Raw genomic sequence first — 25,693 nt, 5'->3', positions numbered from 1 at the left:
CCCTCTAGAGAGAAGGACGGGGCCAAAAGGAAGACAAAGTCAAGTACAAAATGGCAAAGCAAAAATGCAGATGAGAGGAAGTAAAAAAGGGTTGGGTCTTTTTGGTTGGCTGGTTTTAAAAGAAAAAAGAGGGGGGGAAATGGTATCTAACTATTAATGGGAAGCTAAACTAAAAGGGAAAATAGTTGAACAAAGGGAGAGAGAATTTCTCTAACGTGTCTGCTGAGCTCCGTCTCAGGCCAGGGACGGTAGAGAAGGAACTGAGGAGACCGGTCACACATGTGTACTATTAAAGCACGCTCGACATGTGGGGTAGGCTCTGTGCGTGCGCGACCGGTACGAGTGCTGCTGTCAAAATCTCCGAGCGAAGGGAGCACCCAGAGGGACATCTCTTGAAGAAGAAATTGATTTCCATCCTGTGTGGGAACAATGGTGTAGGAAGGATGTTTTTTAAAAAAGCCTTTAAATCTGCACTTGCTAAACTGTTTGAAATGATAATTAAAAACAGAATAATAAAACACCTGGAAGATCATGAGATGATAAAGAGAGAACATGATAAAATTATATAATTACATAAAATAGTGATGGGTTTAGAGAAGGTAGATTGAGAATTTCTGTTCTCTTTCTCTTATAAGAACAAGGGGACATTCAATTTAATTGAAAGGTGGGAAATGCAATACTGATAAAAGAAAACACTTTTTCACACAACCCGTGTAATTAGAACTCAGAGGAACTCACAGGAAGTCACTGAGTTCAAGAACTTAGCAAGATTCAAAAAGAGATTGGACATTTATATGGAAAACAAGAATGTCCAGAATTATAATTAATTATGACAAAACTTTTGGAAGGGATATTAAATCTCCTGCTTTAGGGCTTCAGCCAGTCAATAACTACTGGAGACTAGGAAGAGACATAATGTGGGGGGCAGATTACCCTCACATCTGCCTGCTGCTTCTTACACCCTCCTCTGAAGCATCAGAGATAGAACACTGGGCTAGAGGGATCTCAGGTCTGATCCAGTCTGGCGGCTCCTGTGAAACAGACTATGTACAAAGTACTCTCAAATGGACTACATGAACAAACTGAAAACCAGAGTTCTAACTTTCGTGTTAGTTGGAGCAATAGTAAGTCAAAAAACCTTCCAGATGGAAACAATGGTGTCCCTTTAACAAACAGTTTATCTTTGCATTCCAGTCCACAGTGCAAGTGCTGAAAGAACCTCTTCCTGCTATGCGGCACTGCTAAATGATAAACACACAAGCATAAACCAGAGAATTTGCCCTTCACAGAATGTTTCTGCTGAATGGCATCATCTAAATAAAATAGTTCCTGCAGTGGAGCTTCCTGAGGCCAAGATTTTCAGAAACAGAAACCTAAAGTCAACCACCTTAAATCTCTTTTATACATGCAGGCTTGGATTTCAAAGGAGCCTGAGGGAATTAGGAGCCCAAATCCTATTTCAATGGGAACTTCACCTAACTCCTCAAGCTCCTTTGACAATTCCAGCCTTAAATACATTGCCTGATTTTCAAAACTGCTGAGCACCCAAGAGGTTCCAATGAGCTCACTGTCATAGACGCTAAGGCTTAGTTCCCACAGTTTTTGTACCAGTTTAACTCTTGGTCTGATTTTTTACTGAAACAGTTAAATCAGTACAATCTCTGATGTGGATACAGTTATACCAGTATAAGCCTCTTTATACTGGTATAACTGCAGGGGGGCCATTTATGGAGATGGGAGTATATGGGGGATGTTGCCCCCCCTATGACACGGTGTACCTCCAAGTTTCACCCTGGAACCCCCACATTCACCACTGCGATATGACTGTGATGTTTTTTGTACAAAGTATGCCTTGTGAGGAATCATTTAAGAAGTCTTGATTTGTTGAACATTAATATCCTGTTGAATTTTTTGTACTATCCTTGTATGGGAAGTTATGAAGTATCACTAAATGTGTTACTGAAATATGTTGTGAGGTTGGTAACACCCACAACTAGCCTTTCCGTAACAACAAAGGAGCAACTATCACTGTCCAGACTGGCACTGATGGCCCATCAAGAAGAATCCACTCTCCCAGAGGCTGCTCAGAAACAGCACATACACAATGAGGACTGCCTGACCCCACGTCACAAGAAGGATCTTTCTAGCAGCTGGAAGAAAGTATAAAAGACAGACAGTGACATAATCACTTGGCTTCTCTCCTTCCCCAACTCAACACCTGGAGATCATCTGGAAGACACAGACTTTGAACTGCGGAGTTTGATCCCAGGCTGGAAAGGGAATCCAGCCTGTGTATTGAGAACTGTGAGCTGCCTGCAACTTCTATTAGGGTGAGAGACTGATTCAAATCTTCCTTAGGCTGTAGAATTTAGACAGCAAATTTATCTTTACTTCTTATGTAACCAACTTTATTCTCTATGCCTGCTACTTATAATCACTTAAAATTAGGGATGTCAATTAATCACAGTTAACTCACGTGATTAACTCAAAAAAATTAATCATGATTTGTCATAAATATAAAGGGAAGGGTAACCACCTTTCTGTATACAGAATTATAAAATCCCTCCTGGCTAGAGGAAAGACCCTTTCACCTGTAAAGGGTTAAGAAGCTAAGATAACCTCACTGGCACCTGACCCAAAATGACGAATGAGGAGACAAGATACTTTCAAAGCTGGAGGGGGCGGGGAACAAAGGGTCTGTCTGTCTGGGTGATGCTTTTGCCGGGAACAGATCAGGAATGCTCTTCAGAACTCCTGTAAAAAGTTAGTAAGCAATCTAGCTAGAAATGTGTTAGATTTCCTTTTGTTTAATGGCTAGTAAATAAGCTGTGCTGAATGGAATGTATATTCCTGTTTTTGTGTCTTTTTGTAACTTAAGGTTTTGCCTAGAGGGATTCTCTGTGTTTTGAATCTGATTACCTTGTAAGGTATTTACCATCCTGATTTTACAGAAGTGATTCTTTTACTTTTTCTTCAATTGAAATTCTTCTTTTAAGATCCTGATTGCTTTTTCATTGTTCTTAAGATCCAAGGGTTTGGGTCTGTGTTCACCTATGCAAATTGGTGAGGATTTTTATCAAGCCTTCCCCAGGAAAGAGGGTGTTGGGCTTAGGGGGATATTTGGGGGGAGGGGAGACATCTCCAAGTGGGCTCTTTCCCTGTTCTTTGTTTAACACACTTGGTGGTGGCAGCATAGGGTTCAAGGACAAGGCAAAGTTTGTATCTTGAGGAAGTTTTTAACCTAAGCTGGTAAGAATAAGCTTAGGGGGTCTTTCATGTAGGTCCCTGCATCTGTACCCTAGAGTTCAGACTGGGGAAGGAACCTTGACATGATTTAAAAAATTAATCGCAATTAACCACACGGTTAAACAATAGAATACCAATTGAAATTTATTAAATATTTTGGATGTTATTCTACATTTTCAAATATATCTATTTCAATTACAACACAGAATACAAAGTGTACAGTGCTCAATTTATATTATTTTTATTACAAATATTTGCACTGTAAAATGATAAACAAAAGATAGTATTTTTCAATTCACCTCATACAAGTACTGTAGTGCAATCTCTTTATCATGAAATTTGCAAATTACAAATGTAGGGTTTTTTTTACATAACTGCACTCAAAAAACAAAATAATGTAAAACTTTACAGCCTACAAGTCCACTCAGTCCTACTTCTTGTTCAGCCAATCTGTAAGAGAAACAAGTTTGTTTACATTAATGGGAGATGATGCTGCACACTTCTTATTTACATCACCCGAAAGTGAGAACAGGCATGGCACTGTAGTAACTGACGTCGCAAGATATTTACATGCCAGATGCACTGAAGATTCATATGCCTCTTCATGCTTCAGCTATCATGTGGACATGCTTCCATGTGGATGACGCTCATTAAAAAAATAATGCGTTAATTAAATTTGTGACTGAACTCCTTGGGGGAGAATTGTATGTCTCCAGCTCTGTTTTATCTGCATTCTGCCCTATACTTCATGTTATAGCAGTCTTGGGTGATGACCCTCCACATGTTGTTCATTTTAAGAACACTGTCACTGAAACTTTAACAAAATGCAAAGAAGATACCAATGTGAAATTTCTAAAGATAGCTACAGCACTCGACCCAAGCTTTAAGAATCTGAAGTGCTTTCCAAAATCTGAGAGGGGCGAGGTGTGGAGCATGCTTTCAGAAGCCTTAAAAGAGCAACATTCCAATGTGGAAACTACAGAATCCAAACTACCAAAAAGAAAATCAACCTTCTGCTGGTGGCATCTGACTCAGAGGATGAAAATGAACACCGGTGCACACTGCTTTGGATTGTTATCGAGCAGAACCTGTCATCAGCATGGGCGCATGTCCTCTGGAATGGTGGTTGAAACATCAAGGGACACATGAATCTTTAGTGCATCTGGCATGTAAATATCTTGCGACGCTGGCTACAACAGTGCCATGCAAGCACCTGTTCTCTCTTTCAGGTGATATTGTAAACAAGAAGCAGGCAGCATTATCTCCTGCAAATGTAAACCAACTTGTTTGTCTGAGCGATTGGCTGATTGGCAGGGTAGGGGACAATTTTCTGGTGCAAGTGCTGGAGGAACCAACTGGGGCAGAGCTCTTCTTGACCTGCTGCTCACAAACTGGGAAGAATTAGTAGGGGAAGATAAAGTAGATGGGAACCTGGGAGGCAGTGACCATGAGATGGTTGAGTTCAGGATCCTGACACAGGGAAGAAAGGAGAGCAGCAGAATACAAACCCTGGACTTCAGAAAAGCAGACTTTGACTCCCTCAGGGAACTGATGGGCAGGATCCCCTGGGAGAATAACATGAGGGGGAAAGGAGTCCAGGAGAGCTGGCCATATTTTAAAGAATATTATTGAGGTTACAGGGACAAACCATCCCGATGTGTAGAAAGAATAGTAAATATGGTAGGCGACCAGCTTGGCTTAACAGTGAAATCCTTGCTGATCTTAAACACAAAAAAGAAGCTTACAAGAAGTGGAAGATTGGACAAATGACCAGGGAAGAGTATAAAAATATTGCTCGGGCATGCAGGAATGAAATCAGGAAATGGAGATCAAACAAATTTACTTGCATAAAGAATGATCCATAGAGTCCTGCACTTAGGATAGAAGAATCCCATGCACTGCTACAGACTAGGGACCGAATGGCTCAGCAGCAGTTCTGCAGAAAAGAATCTAGGGGTTACAGTGGATGAGAAGCTGGATATGAGTCAACAGTGTGCCCTTGTTGCCAAGAAGGCCAATGGCATTTTGGGATGTATACATAGGGGCATTGCCAGCAGATCAAGAGATGTGATTGTTCCCCTCTATTCGACATTGGTGAGGCCTCATCTGGAGTACTGTGTCCAGTTTTGGGCCCCACACTACAAGAAGGATGTGGAAAAATTGGAAAGAGTCCAGCGGAGGGCAACAAAAATGATTAGGGGACTGGAACACATGACTTCTGAGGAGAGGCTGAGGGAACTGGGATTGTTTAGTCTGCAGAAGAGAACAATGAGGGGGGATTTGATAGCTGCTTTCAACTACCTGAAAGGGGGTTCCAAAGAGGATGGATCTAGACTTTTCTCAGTGACAGAACAAGGAGTAATGGTCTCAAGTTGCAGTGGAAGAGGTTTAGGTTGGATATTAGGAAAAACTTTTTCACTAGGAGGGTGGTGAAACACTGGAATGCGTTACCTAGGGAGGTGGTGGAATCTCCTTCCTTAGAAGTTTTTAAGGTCAGGCTTGACAAAGCCCTGGGTGGGATGATTTAGTTGGGGATGGTCCTGCTTTGAGCAGGGGGTTGGACTAGATGACCTCCTGAGGTCCCTTCCAACCCTGATATTCTATGATTCTATGACTCAAAACTGGACACAGTACTCCAGATGAGGCCTCACCAACACCGAATAGAGGGGAATGATCATGTCCCTCGATCTGCTGGATATGCTCCTACTTATACAACCCAAAATGCCGTTAGCCTTCTTGGCAACAAGGGCACACTGTTGACTCATTTCCAGCTTCTCGTCCACTGTAACCCCTAGGTCCTTTCCTGCAGAACTGCTGCCGAGCCACTCGGTCCCTAGTCTGTAGCAGTGCATGGGATTCTTCCATCCTAAGTGCAGGACTCTATGGATCATTCTTTATGCAAGTAAATTTGTATGATCTCCATTTCCAGGTCCTAGAAATACCTCCCCCCCCCCAAACATGAAAACCTCCTTAGAATTGAAGAGACAAGATTAAAATTGACAAGCCCAAATTTTAATTTATTTTTTAAATATCATTTACTTCACAGGCTTTCTGCCCTCCCACCCTCTCAATGATCTATTCCATCAAATTAGTGGGAAGCACTGTTGGGTGACCCTACATGAATAAACCCAAAGCACTGTGTTTCTGAAGGACAGAATACGGAAGCCTGTCTGTACGTCACTCTGCCTGATGCGATGGCCACCACTGAAAAATGTGTATGTCACATTATAAATCCCTAGTCATAAGAATGGAGCAGAGTCATGGTATCATGTGCCCCAACTCTAAACAGAGCTAAGGGTTTGCCTATATTACAAAATTAGATCAACTTAATCTAGGTTGACCTCCAGCCAGTGCAGTAATTCAATCCGCTGTTGGTGTCCATGGCAAGGCTGCAGTGTGTATACTGACATAGTTAGGTCAACATAAGCTGCCTCACGTCGACCTAACTCTGTAGTGTAGACAAAGCCTTAGGCCTTGTCTACACAACACAGTTTTGTTGACAAAAGTCAGCTTTCGTCAACAAAAGAGTGGAGGTGCACACACTGAAATGTTCCCCCTGCTGATATAATTCCCCTTCTACCCCAGCATAATAAAACCACCTTGACAAGTGGCATAGAACTTTTTGCAACATATTTAGAGCAACCCAGTGTCAGTGTAGACACTGTACTTGCTTATGTCGCCCCAATTGGGCTACAGGTGTCCCACAATGCCCGTCATGACCTCTTTGATCTCAGTTTGAACTCTGCTGCCCTGAAGGTACACAGGTATGTGCCCCTCCTCCTTTTAAAGGCCAGGTAATTTTTGAAATTTCTCCTCCTATTTGCTCGGCATGGACAGTTCACACCACATCTTCCCAGCTGCATGGAATACACCGGAGCTGTTGGATCTGCTGGGTCTGCGGGGAGAGGAGGCTCTGCAGTCACAGCTTCAATTCAGCCATAGGAACTTTGATGCCTCCGGGCTGATTTCTAGTGGCATGCAGGAGAGGGGTCACAAAAGGGACACACAACAGTGCCATGCAAACATCAAGGAGCTGAGGCAGGCATACCAGAAAGCAAGGAAGGCCAACCATCGCTCTGGTGCAGCGCCGAAGACACACCATTTCTACAAGGAACTGCATGCCCTCTTGGCTGCAGCTCCACCTCCATCACCTAGAGCCCTGTGGATACTTTGTGGGGACAGAAGGAAGCAGCCAGCAGAGTCAACCCCAAGGACAAAGTGGTAGACAAGGAAGTGGAGTTGGAGGAGGATGTGGAACACATGAAAATGGCATGCGGTGATGTGGCGAGTTAGGACCTTTTTTTGACTCTGGAGGGATCTAGTCAGTCACAGCACTCTGGCACCAGTGGACATGAAGCAGGGCAGGGCCAGATTAAGACCTTTAGAGTCCCTAAGCACTGAAAAGATTATGGTGCCCCCCCCCATATGTAATTCAAAATAAAAACAATACTATACCATAAAATAAAATTTTATTTTTCGAAATGACACAAAACTTACACGTATGCTGAAATTAAAATAGCTTCTTTCTAGATTTTCTGATTGCAAAATTCTGGATAAGTTCATCAAAGCCGACTCGACAAAGCCTGTCCACTTCCATACACAATAGGGAAAGTGAATCCAGTCTGTCCTGACACATTGTTGTTCTCTGAGGGTTTTTTATTCCTTTCAGCTGAGAAAAAGAGCATTCTATGGAGCAGTTAGTAATCATCAATGTTAGAAAAATATGTAGTGCGATCTCTACATTTGGAAATACACATTGTATTCCGCCTTTCAGTATTGTGTCATGAAGATCAATGTGACTGAATTTCATTTTTCCTGTTTCATTAAACTTTGCAAGCATATAACAGTGTAACTGCCGTACTTCTCCACAGAGATTCATGTTCAAGTCAACAGGGTATGAGTCAACTAGCTTTTGCCAACCTTGTGAATATTGTTCATCAGATAAGTCCACATCGTTTAGAAAAGAAAATCTACATGATACTTCTTTGTACACGTCACCTCTCCTCTTCATATGAGCTTCAAGTGTATCAATTATAGTGTAGTAAGTAGATACGCAAAATTTGCCTCTGGGATTCAATGCTGTTTCTGGTGCACTGCTATCATTTGCTTGTTTTTTCCTGATTCGCTTGCGGGACTGAGTTTCTTTGTAGTTAGTATCAGGCAAGATATCTTTTGATATGTCTTCAAATCTTTTGAAATCATTCCTCAAAGTGTGTAAGTGGTCTGCTAATGATTGACAGAGTTCTGCACATGTTTTCAAATCCAATTCTTTTTCTTGGAGAGCTTGACTTGTGTGGTAAAAGTGTTGTAAAATGTCATTCCATATGGTCAACATGAATACAATCTCTAGTTCTTGCATCTTGTTTGCAATGTTTTCTGCCTCTCGTATAGTTTCTCCCTTTTGTGGTTGGTCTTCAGCTATACTTTCTAATGCATCCACAATCTTTGAGTAGGACTCCAGAATTGCACTTGCTGCCACTGCATGTGCCTCCCAGCAAGTATTAGAAAGAGATTTCAACACACCATCATTGCCCAAATATGTTTTAAGAACTGCCCATCGGCGTGTTGAGGCAGAGAAAAATGTATAAAGTAACTGGACAGTTGAGAAAAAACTTACTACCACCAGACAACAATCCACAGCACCGCGGCCAACAAGACTGAGAGAGTGTGCAGCACATGCTATGACTATGGCATATCTGTTCTGTTCTAAAAGCTTCTTTTGCATCCCTTGATAAAGCCCTGACATGTTGGCAGCGTCGTCGTAAGATTGACCTCTGCACTTCGAGAAATCTATTTTGCAGACTTGGCACAGATACTGCAGTACGTGATTTGCCATTTCTTCACCAGTGTGGCTTTTCAAATTGAGGAATGTTATAAATTGTTCAACTGGTTTTCCATCTGTGGGAGACACATAACTTAGTACAATACTCAACTGATCAATAGGTGAAAGATCAGGTGTAGAGTCGACAGATAAATTGAAGTACCCAGCAGTACTTCTTTCATCCACAATAGCTGAACAAACTTTGTCACTCATTAGACCAATGAGTTCATCACATATTGTCTTGGATAAGTATGATGGGTTACCTTTGCCAGCATTCCCATATTTTGAGATATGGCCAGCTAAAAATGGGTCAAACTGAACCACAAGCTCCAACAATCCCAAGAAATTTCCATTCTGCAATGATCCAAATGTGTCATTTGATCACTGGAAAGGCAGACCACATCAGCTAATGTTTGAATAACAGCTATAACACGCTGCAAGACATGTTGCCAGTATTCACGCTCCCCTTTAATTTGTTCTTCCAATTTTTGTGTCAATCCAAAGCCCTGTCTTCAATTTAAATATGTCAACATTGAATCTCTGTGATTAGTGCTATTTTCATGTTGTTCAATTAAAACAGTATTCCGACAGTCACTAAATCCATCTGCAGCAAACCGGGATGTTCAAGGTTTATCTGCAAAAAGTTTGCAAACAAAACAGTACACAGACCCTGTTGATGGTGAACACAGTAGCCATTCTCGAGTGTATTTCTCACCATTCGCTTTCATGCCAAAAAATATTTTTTGTGAACAATATCTTGTTTGTTTGCCATTGGTAAAAGTCCAATGTGATTTCTCAAATGGCCCAATGTGGTGTTGACAGTAATTTGTCCACAATCTATCCAGTAAGCTACATCATCGGTACTGAAATCAACCCACATACCAGGATCTTTTCTCCTACTATTTACAGCATGAGCAGGTTCAGTCTCTGACACATCCACACCTTCTACAACGTCTGTTTTACCACCAGGTGTAGGATGATCAGTTACAGTCTCTGACACAGCCACATGTTCTGGAATGGTGTTTGTTTCACCAACAGAAGAAGGGTCAGTCTCTGAAACACCTCCAGGTTTTGGAATGTCTGTGCTACTGAGAAAAGATGTTGCTTCTGATGGATTCGCTTTGAAAAATTATGTCAGCTTTGGAAGATTTTGGAAAATTTCACTAGTTTTTTTGTTTTTTTTCTTCCACCAGTTTACGTTTCTGTGCTCCACTCAGTTGGCTATGTTTCATCCTGCCCCTTATCTCAATTATCTGAACTTAAAAAAAAAACAAATTACACAATGCACACTATTTTTATGTATATATATAAAATATATATATAAGAAAGGAAAAAATGAATCAAGTACGTATAACCCAGAAGAATATATCAATAATAAAACATAAATGTATTGCAATACATGACAGGATTTGATTCCCTCGCATTATTTCGATCTACGTTAGTAGGACGCCCCCCTGGTTTAGGTGGGGATAAGTAATAAAAAGAGAACAGAAAAACAGGGGAAGAGTATGGAGCGGAGTGCAAGGAAGTCCAAAAAAGTTCTGATTTTTCCCATGATGACTATTTGGATGCTTTTTTTGAAATATCAAATATCAAATTTAAAAAAAAAAAATCTCACGTGCTTAGTCTGCCTAGTGGGTAATCCAGCCCTGAAGCGGGGGATGCGAGTGTAGGTAAGCATACATTTTACTTTGATACTTCATGGTGAGAGGAGATTGAGCTCTCATGTACTTTGTTATATGGTAGAGGAGGGATAAGGGAATGAAATTAACAACAGAGTTTATGCAGCTACGCAGTGGGAGCCTGGCAGAAAAGTTTGTTAATGTACACTGGGATAGCCTGGGAATCCTCCAAAGAGATCTCTAGGAAATTTTCCTGCAGATATTCTGCAATCCTCTACCAAAGGTTCCTTAGCAGAGTTAGCTTGTTTCTGTCCCCACTGCAGGAAATTTTGCTGCACCCAACAGGCAATTATTTCTGCAGGGACCAAAGCCGCACATAGGCGAGCAGTATACAGAAACAGTCTGAAGACACACACATGCAAGAGATGCACCCTTGCACCCTGGGTTACCCTCAGTAGTGAGATATCGGGTTTGATCACCCCACCTATGGAAAAGGGTACCAATATTCAGAATATTTCCACTAGGAGCTTGTAGGAACCCCCTTCTCAGACCACCCAGACCCTTTGTTCCTTCTTGCCCATTCCCCCCTTTCCACCCCCCACCCAACCAAACTCACCATATTTCGGACTCACGCCAAGCTGTATGCTAGCCAAGGGACAGTGACAAAGAGGTGTGTGTAACTTTTGTGATTCACGGCTGTGAGCGCACTCACAACACTGTGTCAGTTCATTGTTTCTTTGGCTTCTGAAGATGCCCTTGAGGACCCCACTTCTCCACAGCGGTAGAGTACATCCATCAGATAAGATGGATTCTATGATTCTATGGCAAACCAGGAAGAGTAAGGAGGATATGTTTTGTGAAGTGCTGCAGTCAACAGCTACAGCAGATAGTGAAACAATAGCACTGAGGGAGACAATTAATGAAAATATCAGGCTGGATAGCCTGGAAAGGAGAGAGGGGCAAGAGTGGATGATTAAGCTACTGGAGGACCAGACACAGATGCTCAAGTTCCTCATTATGCTGCAGTCAGAGCACAGCCATGCACGAGTCCCCCTGTAGTTCAGTACCTCACTGAACTCCGTACCATGCTCTCCCCAAAGTCCCGCACCACATTTCGTGCATGTTCCCGGTACCTCTCAGTAGCCTTGCACTCAACCCATAGGGACTGGTTTCATAAAGCTGGAATTACACTCAGCTATGAGAGCCATAACCAAGAGACTATTCCTCCTTTCCATGTTCCCTATTTGATGAATATTTTGTTTTTGTCCTGTTATTAAACTTTATTCTTTTATACAAATTTACTCTTTATTTGTATCATATGCACATTAATTGGGGTGCTAACATTCAAACACAGTGGCTATTGGAAGGAATATTTGCTCACTACAATTAACGCTCAGGTTAATCAAACATTATAGGGGTCACACAGGGCGGCAAGTAAACATTGCCTGGCTGAATACCTCACATAAAGACACGTTGCTAGGAATCATTGTCAAAATGCTCCTTCAAAGCCTCCCTGATTTGAATAGCATCCTGTTGTGCCCCTCTAATTGTCCTGGTATCTGGCTGCTCAAAATCAGTGGCCAGCCAATCAATCCCAGCACTCCACCCTGGGGAAAACTTTCCCCCCTTCACTTCACAAATATTATGCCTTGTACAGCAGGCTGCAATGACTGTGGAAATATTTTCCTTGTTGAGGTCTAACCTGCCAAAAAGGCAGTGCCACCAACCTTTTAATATGCCAAAGATATATTCAGTGGTCATTTAGCACCTGCTGAGCCTGTAGCTGAAGTGCTCCTTGCTGCTGTCCAGGTTCCCGGTGTAAGGCTTCATGAGCCATGCGAGCAAGGGGTAGGCAGGGTCTCCCAGGATCACTATGGGCATTTTCACATCCCCCATCAGAATCTTCTGGTCTGGAAAGAAAGTCCCAGCATGCAGTTTTCTATACAGTCCAGTGTTCCTAAAGATGCATTCATCTGCACCTTCCCTGACCACCCTACAGTGATGTCAGTGAAATGGCCCTGGTGATCCACTAGCGCCTGCAAGACCATGGAGAAGTAGCCCTTTTGGTTGATGTACTCTGTCTCAAGATGGTCTGGGGCCAAAATTGGGATCTGTGTTCCATCTATCGCTGCAGTTAGGGAATCCCATTGCCTTGAAGCCATCAAATATTTCCTGCACATTACCAAGAGTCACAGTCCTTTGTAGCAGGAGGTGATTAATGGCCCTGCAGACTTGCATCACCACAACCCACACAGTGGATTTTCCAACGCCAAACTGATTTGCAACTGACTGGTAGCAGTCTAGAATTGCCAGCTTCCACATAGCGATTGCCACTAGCTTTTCAGCAGTGAGGGCAGCTCTCACTCTGGTGCCCTTGTGCTACAGTGCTGGGACAAGCTCCGCACACAGGTCCAGGAGGGTGGATTTGCACATCCAGAAGTTCTACAGCCACTCTGGTCATCCCACACGCGCATCACAGTGAGATTCCACCACTCGGTGCTTGTTTCCTGAGCCCAGAACCAATGATCCGCCATGTGCAGCTGCTCCATGAACGCCAGCAGCAGTCTTGAATTATTTCTTTCCATGGCACACAGCAGGGCAGGCACCACTGATTCACTTTCTGTTTCACAGCTCATGAAATACTGCAGAACCAGCCACGTTGTGGTCATAACGCTCAGCAGTTCAGGATCCATGATTTCAGACAGAGATGGTGGGCACATAGTTTACAAGGACTGTTAAAAATGGCATGAAACGAAGTCAGAAGCCCATGGAATGATGGAACAGAAATAACTGCATCATGGGATGATGAGCACACTCCCATGATGCATCACAATCCATTCCCAGATCTTCCAGGAGCAGAGGGTGGCAAGTTGCACAGTGGGATAGCTTCCCATGATAAAACTCTCTCACTGTCGATGCAAGAGCACAGACTGTGGATGTGATCTGCCAATGCAAGGAGCACTGTGTGGATGTGTACAACCAATGTAATTAAAGCAGCTTATGATCGATGTAAGTCGACTAAACTCTGTAGTGTAAAAATAGCCTTAGTCTCAGTGGTGACCTAAAAGCCTTGGCGTAATCTCTTTATGAGTATAGACATTACAATTTTTTTCAAATTAAAACATTAAAATGGCCTTTTTCCAAAGAAAACATATTTTGCAAAAAATTATTCACTTATTCAAATGTTTTAATTTTTCACAGACATTTTCATGACTTCTTTATCCATTGTTTTTATTTAAAAAATTATCAAAACCATTATCAAAATGGTTATCAGATGTTTTTGTTTCCTGAAAACAAGTGTCAGGAATCATTTCCATAATGTTTTTGACCAAAAAATATTTTAAAATGCAATAAAAATTTTGAAAACCTGAAAATAGATCTATTGGAAACCCTGCACAATGGAAACTTCTTCAAAATTTTCAATTTTTTTCTTAGTTTTTATTTTTCCTTTTTTGACAAGCTTTATGAGGACTCATTGCATTAAAATAAATAAAAGCCTCCTTGGGTTAAATGTATTATTAGAATTTCTAGTCTACTTACTCCTCATCCTGAAGATGCTCTTCCTCCTCTTGTATCTGGAGATGATTTTTTACAGGAGCAAGGTTCTCGGTTTTGGCATTGTAATTCCGAAAGCAGACATTCAGCTTCTCGTCAAATTCATTCACCAAGTCTTCCATGGACTTGAAGCTGATAATTTCAGAGGAGAAGTTCTCAAGCTCAGAAAGGGAGGGATCTTCCAGATGCTGAGGGGATGAGCTATAAAAACAATGCGGTTTTTCTTCTCTCTCATCAGCATAGCAGGGTCTCAGATCCTCAAACTCCTCATCCAGACTCACCAGTGGAGCTTCCATCTTGAACTGGCTAAAATGAAATAGACTTCTTCAAGTCAGATTATCTAGAACAAAAAGTACATCCATGAATCAGTAACAAGGTTTTGTAACCTGTATGCACACACTTTCTGTTTCTGCAGGCTTCAGTGCATTACTGTGGGAAGAATAGTCCTGTCTATATTGATGATCATATCAAAAATTTCATGACAACCTGCAAAGATTTCAGAGTAACAGCCGTGTTAGTCTGTATTCGCAAAAAGAAAAAGAGTTCTTCTGGCACCTTAGAGACTAACCAATTTATTTGAGCATAAGCTTTCATGAGCTACAGCTCACTTCATCGGATGCATACTGTGGAAAGTGTAGAAGATCTTTTTATATACACACAAAGCATGAAAAAATACCTCCTCCCACCCCACTCTCCTGCTGGTAATAGCTTATCTAAAGTGACCACTCTCCTTACAATGTGTATGATAATCAAGGTGGGCCATTTCCAGCACAAATCCAGGGTTTAACAAGAACGTCGGGGGGTGGGGTTGGAAAAAACAAGGGGAAATAGGTTACCTTGCATAATGACTTAGCCATTCCCAGTCTCTATTCAAGCCTAAGTTAATTGTATCCAATTTGCAAATGAATTCCAATTCAACAGTTTCTCGCTGGAGTCTGGATTTGAAGTTTTTTTGTTTTGTAATATAGCAACTCTCATGTCTGTAATCGTGTGACGAGAGAGATTGAAGTGTTCTCCGACTGGTTTATGAATGTTATAATTCTTGACATCTGATTTGTGTCCATTTATTCTTTTACGTAGAGACTGTCCAGTTTGACCAATGTACATGGCAGAGGGGCATTGCTGGCACATGATGGCATATATCACATTGGTGGATGTGCAGGTGAACAAGCCTCTGATAGTGTGGCTGATGTTATTAGGCCCTGTGATGGTGTCCCCTGAATAGATATGTGGGCACAGTTGGCAACGGGCTTTGTTGCAAGAATAGGTTCCTGGGTTAGTGGTTCTGTTGTGTGGTTGCTGGTGAGTATTTGCTTCAGGTTGGGAGGCTGTCTGTAGGCAAGGACTGGCCTGTCTCCCAAGATTTGTGAGAGTGTTGGGTTATCCTTCAGGATAGGTTTTAGATCCTTAATGCATTGGAGGGGTTTTAGTTGGGGGCTGAAGGTGACGGCTAGTGGCGTTCTGTTATTTTCTTTGTTAGGCCTGTCCTGTAGTAGGTGACTTCTGGGAACTCTTCTGGCTCTATCAATCTGTTTCTTCACTTCCGCAGCTGGGTATTGTAGTTGTAAGAATGCTTGATAGAGATCTTGTAGGTGTTTGTCTCTGTTTGAGGGATTGGAGCAAATGCGGTTGTATCGCAGAGCTTGGCTGTAGACGATGGATCGTGTGGAAATTGTTGAAATCATGGCGTTAGGGCGTGCACATGGCCCCACAGTATGCCAACATTTTTATGGCTGACTTAGAACAACGCTTCCTCAGCTCTTGTCCCCTAACGCCCCTACTCTACTTGAGCTATATTGGTGACATCTTCATCATCTGGACCCATGGAAAAGAAGCCCTTGAGGAATTCCACCATGATTTCAACAATTTCCATCCCACCATCAACCTCAGCCTGGTCCAGTCCACACAAGAGATCCACTTACTGGACACTACAGTGCTAATAAACGATGGTCACATAAACACCACCCTATACCGGAAACCTACTGATGGCTGTTCCTACCTACATGCCTCCAGCTTTCACCCTGACCACACCACACGATCCATCGTCTACAGCCAAGCTCTGCGATACAACCACATTTGCTCCAACCTCTCAGACAGAGACAGACACCTACAAGATCTCTATCAAGCATTCTTACAACTACAATACCCAGCAGCGGAAGTGAAGAAACAGATTGATAGAGCCAGAAGAGTTCCCAGAAGTCACCTACTACAGGACAGGCCTAACAAAGAAAATAACAGAACGCCACTAGCCGTCACCTTCAGCCCCCAACTAAAACCCCTCCAACGCATTATTAAGGATCTAAAACCTATCCTGAAGGATGACCAAACACTCTCACAAATCTTGGGAGACAGGCCAGTCCTTGCCTACAGACAGCCCCCCAACCTGAAGCAAATATTCACCAACAACCACATACCACACAACAGAACCACTAACCCAGGAACCTATTCTTGCAACAAAGCTGGTTGCCAACTGTGCCCACATATCTATTCAGGGGACACCACCACAGGGCCTAATAACATCAGCCACACTATCAGAGGCTTGTTCACCTGCACATCTACCAATGTGATATATGCCATCATGTGCCAGCAATGCCCCTCTGCCATGTACATTGGTCAAACTGGACAGTCTCTACGTAAAAGAATAAATGGACACAAATCAGATGTCAAGAATTATAACATTCATAAACCAGTCAGAGAACACTTCAATCTCTCTCGTCACACGATTACAGACATGAGAGTTGCTATATTACAAAACAAAAAAACTTCAAATCCAGACTCCAGCGAGAAACTGTTGAATTGGAATTCATTTGCAAATTGGATACAATTAACTTAGGCTTGAATAGAGACTGGGAATGGCTAAGTCATTATGCAAGGTAACCTATTTCCCCTTGTTTTTTCCTACCCCCCCCCCCACACACATTCTTGTTAAACTCTGGATTTGTGCTAGAAATGGCCCACCTTGATTATCATACACATTGTAAGGAGAGTGGTCACTTTAGATAAGCTATTACCAGCAGGAGAGTGGGGTGGGGGAGGTATTTTTTCATGCTTTGTGTGTATATAAAAAGATCTTCTACACTTTCCACAGTATGCATCCGATGAAGTGAGCTGTAGCTCACGAAAGCTTATGCTCAAATAAATTGGTTAGTCTCCAACCTGCAAAGAGTTGCTCATAGCCTTCTGAAAACTGCATTTTTGGCCTGACATTTTCCATGTTTCATGTCAGCCAGAGATTAATTATTTCTGGGAAGTTTGAACAAAATCAGTTTAGACAGAGTTTTTTTTTAATATGGGAAGATTTTAAAAAATACTATTTTTTAATTAAACCTTTAACACATATTACTCACATAACTCAAAAACAATTGGATTTCACAAACTGAAATTTTTCAGGAAGGCTACTCTTCATGAGAAACAGGTCTTTGCATTGTTTACTAAAAACTAAAATACAGTTAATATATAAACATTTCAAAGAAAAATTCATGAGTGCACATTAGAAATTTTTGATAACTTTGGCAGACTCAATATTGTAGCTCTAGTTAACATCAGAGGGTGAGATGTTCAACAGGACTTGTGCTCCTAAGACAATTGGGTGCTTTTGAAAATCCCAACCATAGTTAATACTGACATTTCTACAAAATCTGCATTGAGAGAACATTTTAACCAGAAAAAATGTAAATGATAATTATGAATCATTTCAGAATACCTTATCAGATGCTCTAAAAGCCACAATCCCAAAAATGAGGAAGAAGGGTATGCTGGGTAAAAACTGACCTGGTTTAGAGGAGAAGGGAAATCAGCTATAAAGAATTGGAAAATAATATATAACAAATGGAAGAAAGGGAAAGTTGATAGTAACAAATATAAATCAGAAGTTAGGAATTGTAGAAAATTGATAAGAGAAGCAAAGGGACATAATGAAAAATCTATGGCCAGCAGAGCTAAGGACAATAAGAAGGAGCTTTTAAAAAAAATATTAGGAACAAAAGGAATCCTGGAAATGGTATTGCTTCATTATGATGTGGAAATGGTAGAATTATCAATAAGAATACAGAAAAGGCAGAAGTGTTCAATAAATATTTCTGTTCTGTATTTGGGGAAAAACATATTCCATATATACTTGTACATAAGCCTAATTTTTTTAGTAAAAAAGGGAAGCATCAGAGAAGGGGGCCGGCTTATGAACAGTTATAGAGAGTGAGAGGTGGGACACAGCCCCTCCCCCCAACAGAGGGAGGAAGGAGTGGCAGCACAGCCAGCAGAGCCAGAAGAGAAGAGGCGGGGCCAGACTCTCTCCTCTTCTGGCCTGCTCTCCCTCCCCAGCCTCCAAAGCAGCTGCAGCTCCAGGGCTGGCAGGCTGCAGCCGCACAGTTCAGCCCACCGGAGCATGCTGCAGCCAGGCCCATGCCGCCCAGCCCAGCCCAGCCCGCCGGAGCATGCTGCAGCCAGGCCCATGCCGCCCAGCCCACTGGAGCATGCTGCAGCCAGGCTGCCCGGTGTGGCCCACCAAAGCAGGCTGCAGCCACACTGCCCAGCCTGCCAGAGCAGCTCCAGCCAGGCCAGAGACATCCTCCCCTGGCCCTCCCCAGATAAGGTGGGTTGGGGAGAGTGTGGGGGTCCCGGCCTAGGGGGTGGGGTCATGTGGGGGGTGATCACAGGGATTACTCCCCTGACCCCCAGCTTCTCCCCCACAAAAAATTTCCCCACCAGTTGCTGTCCCGGCCCATCAGGGTAAGCAGCTGGCGCACCGGGACACTTTGTTTACTTAGGTTTACCTCCGTGCCTGCAGACGCTCGAGTTAAACAAACCATCTTGGCCCACCAGCGGCTTATCCTGATGGCCCGGGAGCCAAACTTTACCAACCCCTGAATTATAGCGTTGGCTTATGAATGGGTCATAAAAATTTTCCATTTTTACTTATCCATCTTGGGGGGGTCAGGTTATAAATGAACCAGCTTATGATCGAGTATATACAGTAGTCTCATCATTTGGTGATGATAACACTCCTTCCTCTCAACTCATATCTCTGGAGGATGTTAAAGAAAAGCTACTAAATTTAGTCATTTTTAAATAATCAGATCCAGATAACTTGCATCCAAGAATTTTAAAAGAGTTGTCTGAGGAACTTGCTGGACCATTAATTTTGATTTTCAATAAGTCTTGGAGCATTGGGGAAGTTCCAGAAGACTGGAAGAAAGCTAATGTTATGCCAATTTTTTTAAATGGTAAACAAGATGACCTGGGTAATATAGGTCTGTCAACCTGACATCGGTCCCAGACATGATAATGGAGCAGCTGATATGGGATTCAATTAATAAAGAATTAAAGGAGGATAATGTAATTAATGCAAATGAGCCTGTATTTATGGAAAATTGGTCCTGTCACACTAACCTGATATCTTTTTTATGAGATTATAAATTTGGTTCATAAAGGCAGTAATGTACTTAGACTTCTGTAAGGCATTTGACATGGTACTGAATATTTTGATTAAAAAACTAGGATGATATTAAATTAATATGGCACATAACCTGGGACCATAGGACCGCTCTGCCCCCTTAATTTACTAATCTGGGTTGTCTCTCACAATGCCTTACTGGCGATAAGCAGCAAACCCCTCCAAGTGCTGTTACCACTCAGGACAACCACATGTGGTGCCCCACAGCCACCCAGATTGAAAGACTGCTCCCAGAGCCACTCACAAATCACAGAGAGAAAGGCACCAGCCAAATCTCCCCAGCTCTCATCTTATACCACCAAAATATACCTCTAGCACTGCTCAAGACCCTTTCTTGAGCAATGCAAGTTTATTAATTGGTTCACCACTTCATCAATGGAAAGTGGACATACACCAGCCTTTGTAGTCTGAGCAGATTTACCAAGTACTTCAGTCAAGCTCACTGGTAAGGATAAACACTAGAATACGTTTATTGATTACAAAAAATGGATTTTAAGTGGTTATAAGTGATAGGCAAAAAGTCAGAGTAGTTACCAAAAGAAAATAAAAGATAAGCATGCAGTCTAAATTCTCATCCTTATTATACTAGGCAATATCTGGACTAAACAGTTTTTCTCACCCCACTCAAAACTGCAGGTTGGTTACAGTCTTTCATATGCAGGCCCTCCCTGTTAGCCTGGGAACCAGTCTCCTCAGCTCCAGCATTCTTGTTGCTTTCAGTGAAGGTGGGGGAAGAGACAGGACAAACCATGAGGCCTCTGTCATCTACTGAATATCCTCATTCTGTGTGCTTACAGAGCACAAGTCCAGGCATGCCCAATGGCATTACTGAGTCACCAGCCAAGGTTGAGCAATTCACCTGTTGGGGCCTTGTGCAAGTGAGTCACTGAATTGTAACTTCCTTGCTAGACAATGGCTGTTGATGGTTATTTGACTCCCACCCAGGCATTGGTTACCTGCGTTGTTGTTGTCTTTGGGGAGCTAATATCTGGGAGATTCCCAACTCACAGCATAGTTTAGTGACAACCATACAATACAATCTCATATGCACTAATGAATCTTAGGGCTGTCAAGCAATTAAAAATATTAATCATGATTAATCACGCAATTAAAAAAAAATCATGATTAACCATGTGATTAATCGCACTGTTCAACTATAATAGAATACCATTTATTTAAATATTTTGGATGTTTTCTACATTTCAAATACATTGATTTCAACTACAACACAGAATACAAAGTGTACAGTGCTCAGATTATATTTATTTTTGATGACAAATATTTGCACTGTAAAAAACAAAAGAAATAGTATTTTCAATTCACCTAATACAAGTACTGTAATGCAATCTCTTTATCATAAAAGTTGAACTTACAAATGTAGAATTAAGTAGAAAAAATAACTGCATTCAAAAATAAAACAATGTAAAACTTTAGAGCCTACAAGTCCAATCAGTCCTATTTCTTGTTCAGCCAATCACTCAGACAAACAAGTTTGTTTACATTTGCATGAGATAATGCTGCCCACTTCTTGTTCACAATGTCACGTGAAAATAAGAACAGGCATTCGCATGGCACTGTTGTAGCCGGCGTCGCAAGATATTTACATGCCAGATGCGCTAAAGATTCATATGTCCCTTGATGTTTCAACCACCATTCCAGAGGACATACGTCCATGCTGATGACGGGTTCTGCTCGATAACAGTACAAAGCAGTATGGACCGATGCATATTCATTTTCATCCTCTGAGTCAGAGGCCACCAGCAGAAGGTTGATTTTCTTTTTTGGTGGTTCGGATTCTGTAGTTTCCACATCAGAGTGTTGCTCTTTTAAGACTTCTGAAAATATGCTCCATACCCCGTCCCTCTCAGATTTTGGAAAGCACTTCAGATTCTTAAACCTTGGGTCGTGTGCTGTAGCTATCTTTAGAAATCTCACATCGGTACCGTCTTTGCGTTTTGTCAAATCTGGAGCAAAAGTGTTCTTAAAACGAACAACATGTTCTGGGTCATCATCCGAAACTACTCGAACATGAAATATACGGCAGAATGTGGGTAAAACAAAGCAGGAGACATACAATTCTCCCCCAAGGAGTCCAGTCACAAATTTAATTATTGTATTATTTGTTTAACAAGCATCATCAGCATGGAAGCATGTCCTCTGGAACAGAGGCTGAAGCATGAAGGGGCATATGAATGTTTAGCATATCTGGCAGGCAAATACCTTGCAATGCCAGCTACAAAAGTCCCATGTGAATGCCTGTTCTCACTTTCAGGTGACATTGTAACTAAGAAGTGGGCATCATTATCTCCCTTGTCTGTCTTAGAGATTGGCTTAACAAGAAGTAGGACTGAGTGGACTTGTAAACTCTAAAGTTTTGCATTTTGTTTTGTTTTTGAGTGCAGTTATGTAACAAAAAACCTACATTTGTAAGTTGCGATTTCATGATAAAGAGATTGCACTACAGTACTTGTATGAGGTGAATTGAAAAATACTATTTCTTTTGTTTATCATTTTTACAGTGCAAATATTTGTAATAAAAATCATACTATAAAGTGAGCACTGTACACTTTGTATTCTGTGTTGTAACTGAAATCAATATATTTGAAAACGTAGAAAAACATCCTAAAATATTTAATAAATTTCAATTGGTATTCTATTGTTTAACAGTGTGATTAATCGCGATTAATTTTTTTAATCGTGATTAATGTTTTTGAGTTAATCATGTGAGTTATCTGCGATTAATCGACAGCCCTACTAATGACTATATACATATTTAGATAGAACAATGGCTTTCAGCAGATCATAACCTTTCCCATGATACCTCACTTGGCATTCTTTATATGAAATAGCACAATTATATACAAATGATGAATATGGGAGTTGCAGGGCACTCCCCTGAGGTATAGTGTATCACAAACCGACAAACTGATAGCTCTCAAAATGTTATCGTAAATGAGGAATCGTCATCAAGCAGTGATTCCAGTGGGGTCCTTCAATAATTGGTTTGTAGCCTATACTGTTTAACATTTTGTTCAATGACCTGGAAGAAAACATATTTTTTACACTGAATAAGGCAGGGCAACCCTGCATTAGCTATGCATATGCAGTGCAGCCCTCTTTCATTTAGAACTGGAGCTGGGAGAAGGGTTTTTTTAAATGGGGTTCAGCTCAGCTGTGTTCTCTCCCTTTAGTGTTTGTTAATTCAAAAAGCTTTGAAAGTGGCCTTCAGAGTTTGCTCAGATACGCACTCATGGGATCACGCACATGTATTTGCAGCATCAGTGTGGGGAGCAGAGAGACCCCTTTAGACTCTTTGCAACAGGCTGTTCTGATCTTCACTGGCAAGGCTGCTTACTTGAGAGGAGTTTGGATGCTGGTGCTATGGTAGTATTGTTTCCTGTCTGTGTCTGGAAGCTAAAGGTGACTGCTTCCTTCTGCATCGGCGCACAGAATGTCCCTCCTGTTCATTGTGCGTGTGCTCATGGACCTCACCAGTGAGTGCAGCTTACAAACGGCAATAGGCCATTTCTCCATTTCACCTTTGAAAGAAGAGGAGCAGATTTTTGTAGACGGGAGCATACGGGTCTGGAAGCAGGGGGGACCAGGAAAGGCACAGGTTATATATTTAATATTTATATGCAGATAAAACAGGAAGGCCAGAACTTTCAAATGAGAAAGGAGAGCTACTTGGGCAAGAGCGCTCTTAGGTGGTGCACCTGCCCTGTGCTGCTCTGCCTGCTGCAGCCTGGCCTCTCCTCACCGTCCCTAAAAGTAGGTGTGGAGAGTGTTCCTCCACACACACCCAGGGACTATATCACCCTAGAGACGGGAGAAGCAAGAGGGGATGCTTGGCATGTTGGTGGAGATGTCGTGGGCAGCTAATGAGAATGGTGCCTGCACTCGAGGGGATGCGGCATTGGGGGTAGGTACCAGGCAAGGGGTATGTGTGCATGGGTGAGATGGGTGTCTGGTTTGGGGATGGGTTCCAGGGGCAACATTAATTGGTTTATTTGATGTTTGGGGGACTAGATTAAGGCATATATAGGCTCATGAGTAGGGCCCCAGCTCCTGGAGTTATGTGATTTCTTCGGATTCTCAGCTTTCACTTTTAAAAAAGGGCATTTCCAGCCTATGTAGTTGTAAAGGAAAGCATTAAAATGTGGCACAATTATAACTGAACAAGTCAGAGCTGCCTGCCTCAGTACGGAGACAGTCTGAAACACTAGTTCCGAGAGGGAAACTGCCCTCCATGGGAGGTTAACAACTAGATCCTCTGCTCTGGGTCAGGGGCTCACCAAGCCCACCCCAGCAAGGAACTTAGTGTGTGGCAGGAGGAGAGAGTGCAGTGGGCCTTTTCCGCCACCCCAGCAGTTACACCCTGGCGGATGGGGTAAGTACTCGGGAGCACCTGCTGTCACCCCTTCCTCTCTGGAAAGGGAGAGGAGACCCCTGTTGCCTCCCCTCTGTGCCAAAGGAGAGGAAGTGACCCTGCTGCCAATACTGGGGCAGAAGGAGCCCAATGCCACTGCACTGCCTCTGGGAGGAGAGGGGAACCAGTGCTTCCACCCTCCAAGTGAGGAAGGATGCAGAACAGACCCATGTTGTGTCTATGGCCTCAGAGGACCTTAGCCTGGCCCTGCCTGGCATTAATTGGGGTCAGAGGTCAGACAACTGGTGAAAGAGATCTCCAGGCCAGATGGACGACACCACGTAGGTGGGAGTTATGGCTCGGGACACTAGTGTCTGGGAAGTATGTGGTCTGGGAAGTCTTGAGCTACTTGGGCAAGAGGTCTCTTAGGTGGTGCACCTGCCCTGTGCTGCTCTGCCTGGACTCTCCTCACAGTCCCTAGAAGCAGGTGTGGAGAGTGTTTGGTCTGGGAAGTACTTGAGCTAATCAGTACAGAATACATTTTTAAAGCCTTGTGGTCCTTGTCCTTCTTACAAAAAGGGCTGATTTGCTGTCCTGTTCCCTCACCTCAGCCTGGGTTCCTTGCCATGAATCTGAAACCACCCCCCACACATGGCATCCTACTCCAACACCTCCCTCCAACCCCCTTCAAGTTATGGGCCTCTTCCACCCCTTGACTGCAGCAAATGGACCTTTTCTAACTAGTCATCCTGCAGGCCCATGTCAGTTCCTCTCCACATCCTGTCCTTCTTTAGCGGCTCCAGGCCCCCAACTCCAGGCCACCTTCCCTGTCTGCATTATCCTCCACAGATTCACCCTGGCCCAGGCAGGAAGCAAGAGATTTGGCAGCTTTGCTTTGTTAGATATTGGGCAAGCAGGTGGCAGAGGAAGTCCTCTGATGGTGGGTCACATGGGCGATACAGTGAGAGAAGAAATAGTTAAAGGTGCAGCATTGTTAAAGGTGGCAGGATGGACACATATGTAAGGGGACTGTTGTCCCCTTACTAAAACTCAGTGGGGGGTGTTTTGGTTGGCTAGCTCCCAGTACCAAAAGAAAGTGGAAAGGTCAATGGGAAATCAGGACCCTAAGATTGACAGTCCCCAGGAACAATAGGGAGAGGCCAATGCTCCAGGTCAGCCTGATTGACAGGGCAGGCAGGCTAAATAGCGAGTGAGGAGGCATGGGGGGGGTCCTGTCCTCGGTGTGAGCTGGATTTGCCTGGGTCAGACAGAGTGGGCTGAGCTATGGAGAAAGCAGGGGCCCAAGCTGAGCTCAGGAGAAGAGCTGTGCCAGTCAGAGGGGCCAGAAAGGCAGCCAAGGAAGCAGGTCAGTGCTGGGAGCCGAGTCACAGAAGCAGCCCACAGAGCAGACCTGTGCTGGGAGAAAAGCTGTAGCAACCAGAGCCAGAGAGGCCAGAGCAGCAGCACTGCTGAGGCAGAGTGGAGCTGGGGCTGAGCGTGGTGAACAGCTGGGGAGAGCAGGCCCAGCACAGGGAGGCACCCCCAGCCAAGACGCCTTGCAGGCCAGGCTTGGAGGGGGATCGTAACCCTGACAGGGCAGGGTCAACGCTGGGAAGAAGGGTCCTGCC

The 25,693-nt window shown here is 43.0% G+C and overlaps 1 protein-coding gene across 5 annotated transcripts in view; it reads right to left on the bottom strand.

Moving 5' to 3' along the window:
* The window catches only part of FEZ1 (fasciculation and elongation protein zeta 1), a 162,735-nt gene that overhangs the window by 123,577 nt on the left and 13,465 nt on the right, over positions 1 to 25,693 (bottom strand). For 4 of the 5 annotated variants that reach the window (XM_084612072.1, XM_084612069.1, XM_084612073.1 and 1 more), the window contains exon 2: positions 14,230 to 14,584. In XM_084612072.1, the coding sequence (XP_084468198.1) occupies positions 14,230 to 14,540 (311 nt within the window). In that variant the 5' untranslated portion in view covers positions 14,541 to 14,584. The remainder of the gene's footprint in view (positions 1 to 14,229; positions 14,585 to 25,693) is intronic. The other variant, XM_084612071.1, reaches the window with a different exon arrangement.

The sequence above is a fragment of the Lepidochelys olivacea genome (assembly GCF_965140295.1).
Source record: "Lepidochelys olivacea isolate rLepOli2 genome assembly, chromosome: 22".
Lineage (NCBI taxonomy): Eukaryota > Metazoa > Chordata > Testudines > Cheloniidae > Lepidochelys > Lepidochelys olivacea.
This window is presented reverse-complemented; position numbering and strand designations above follow the sequence as displayed.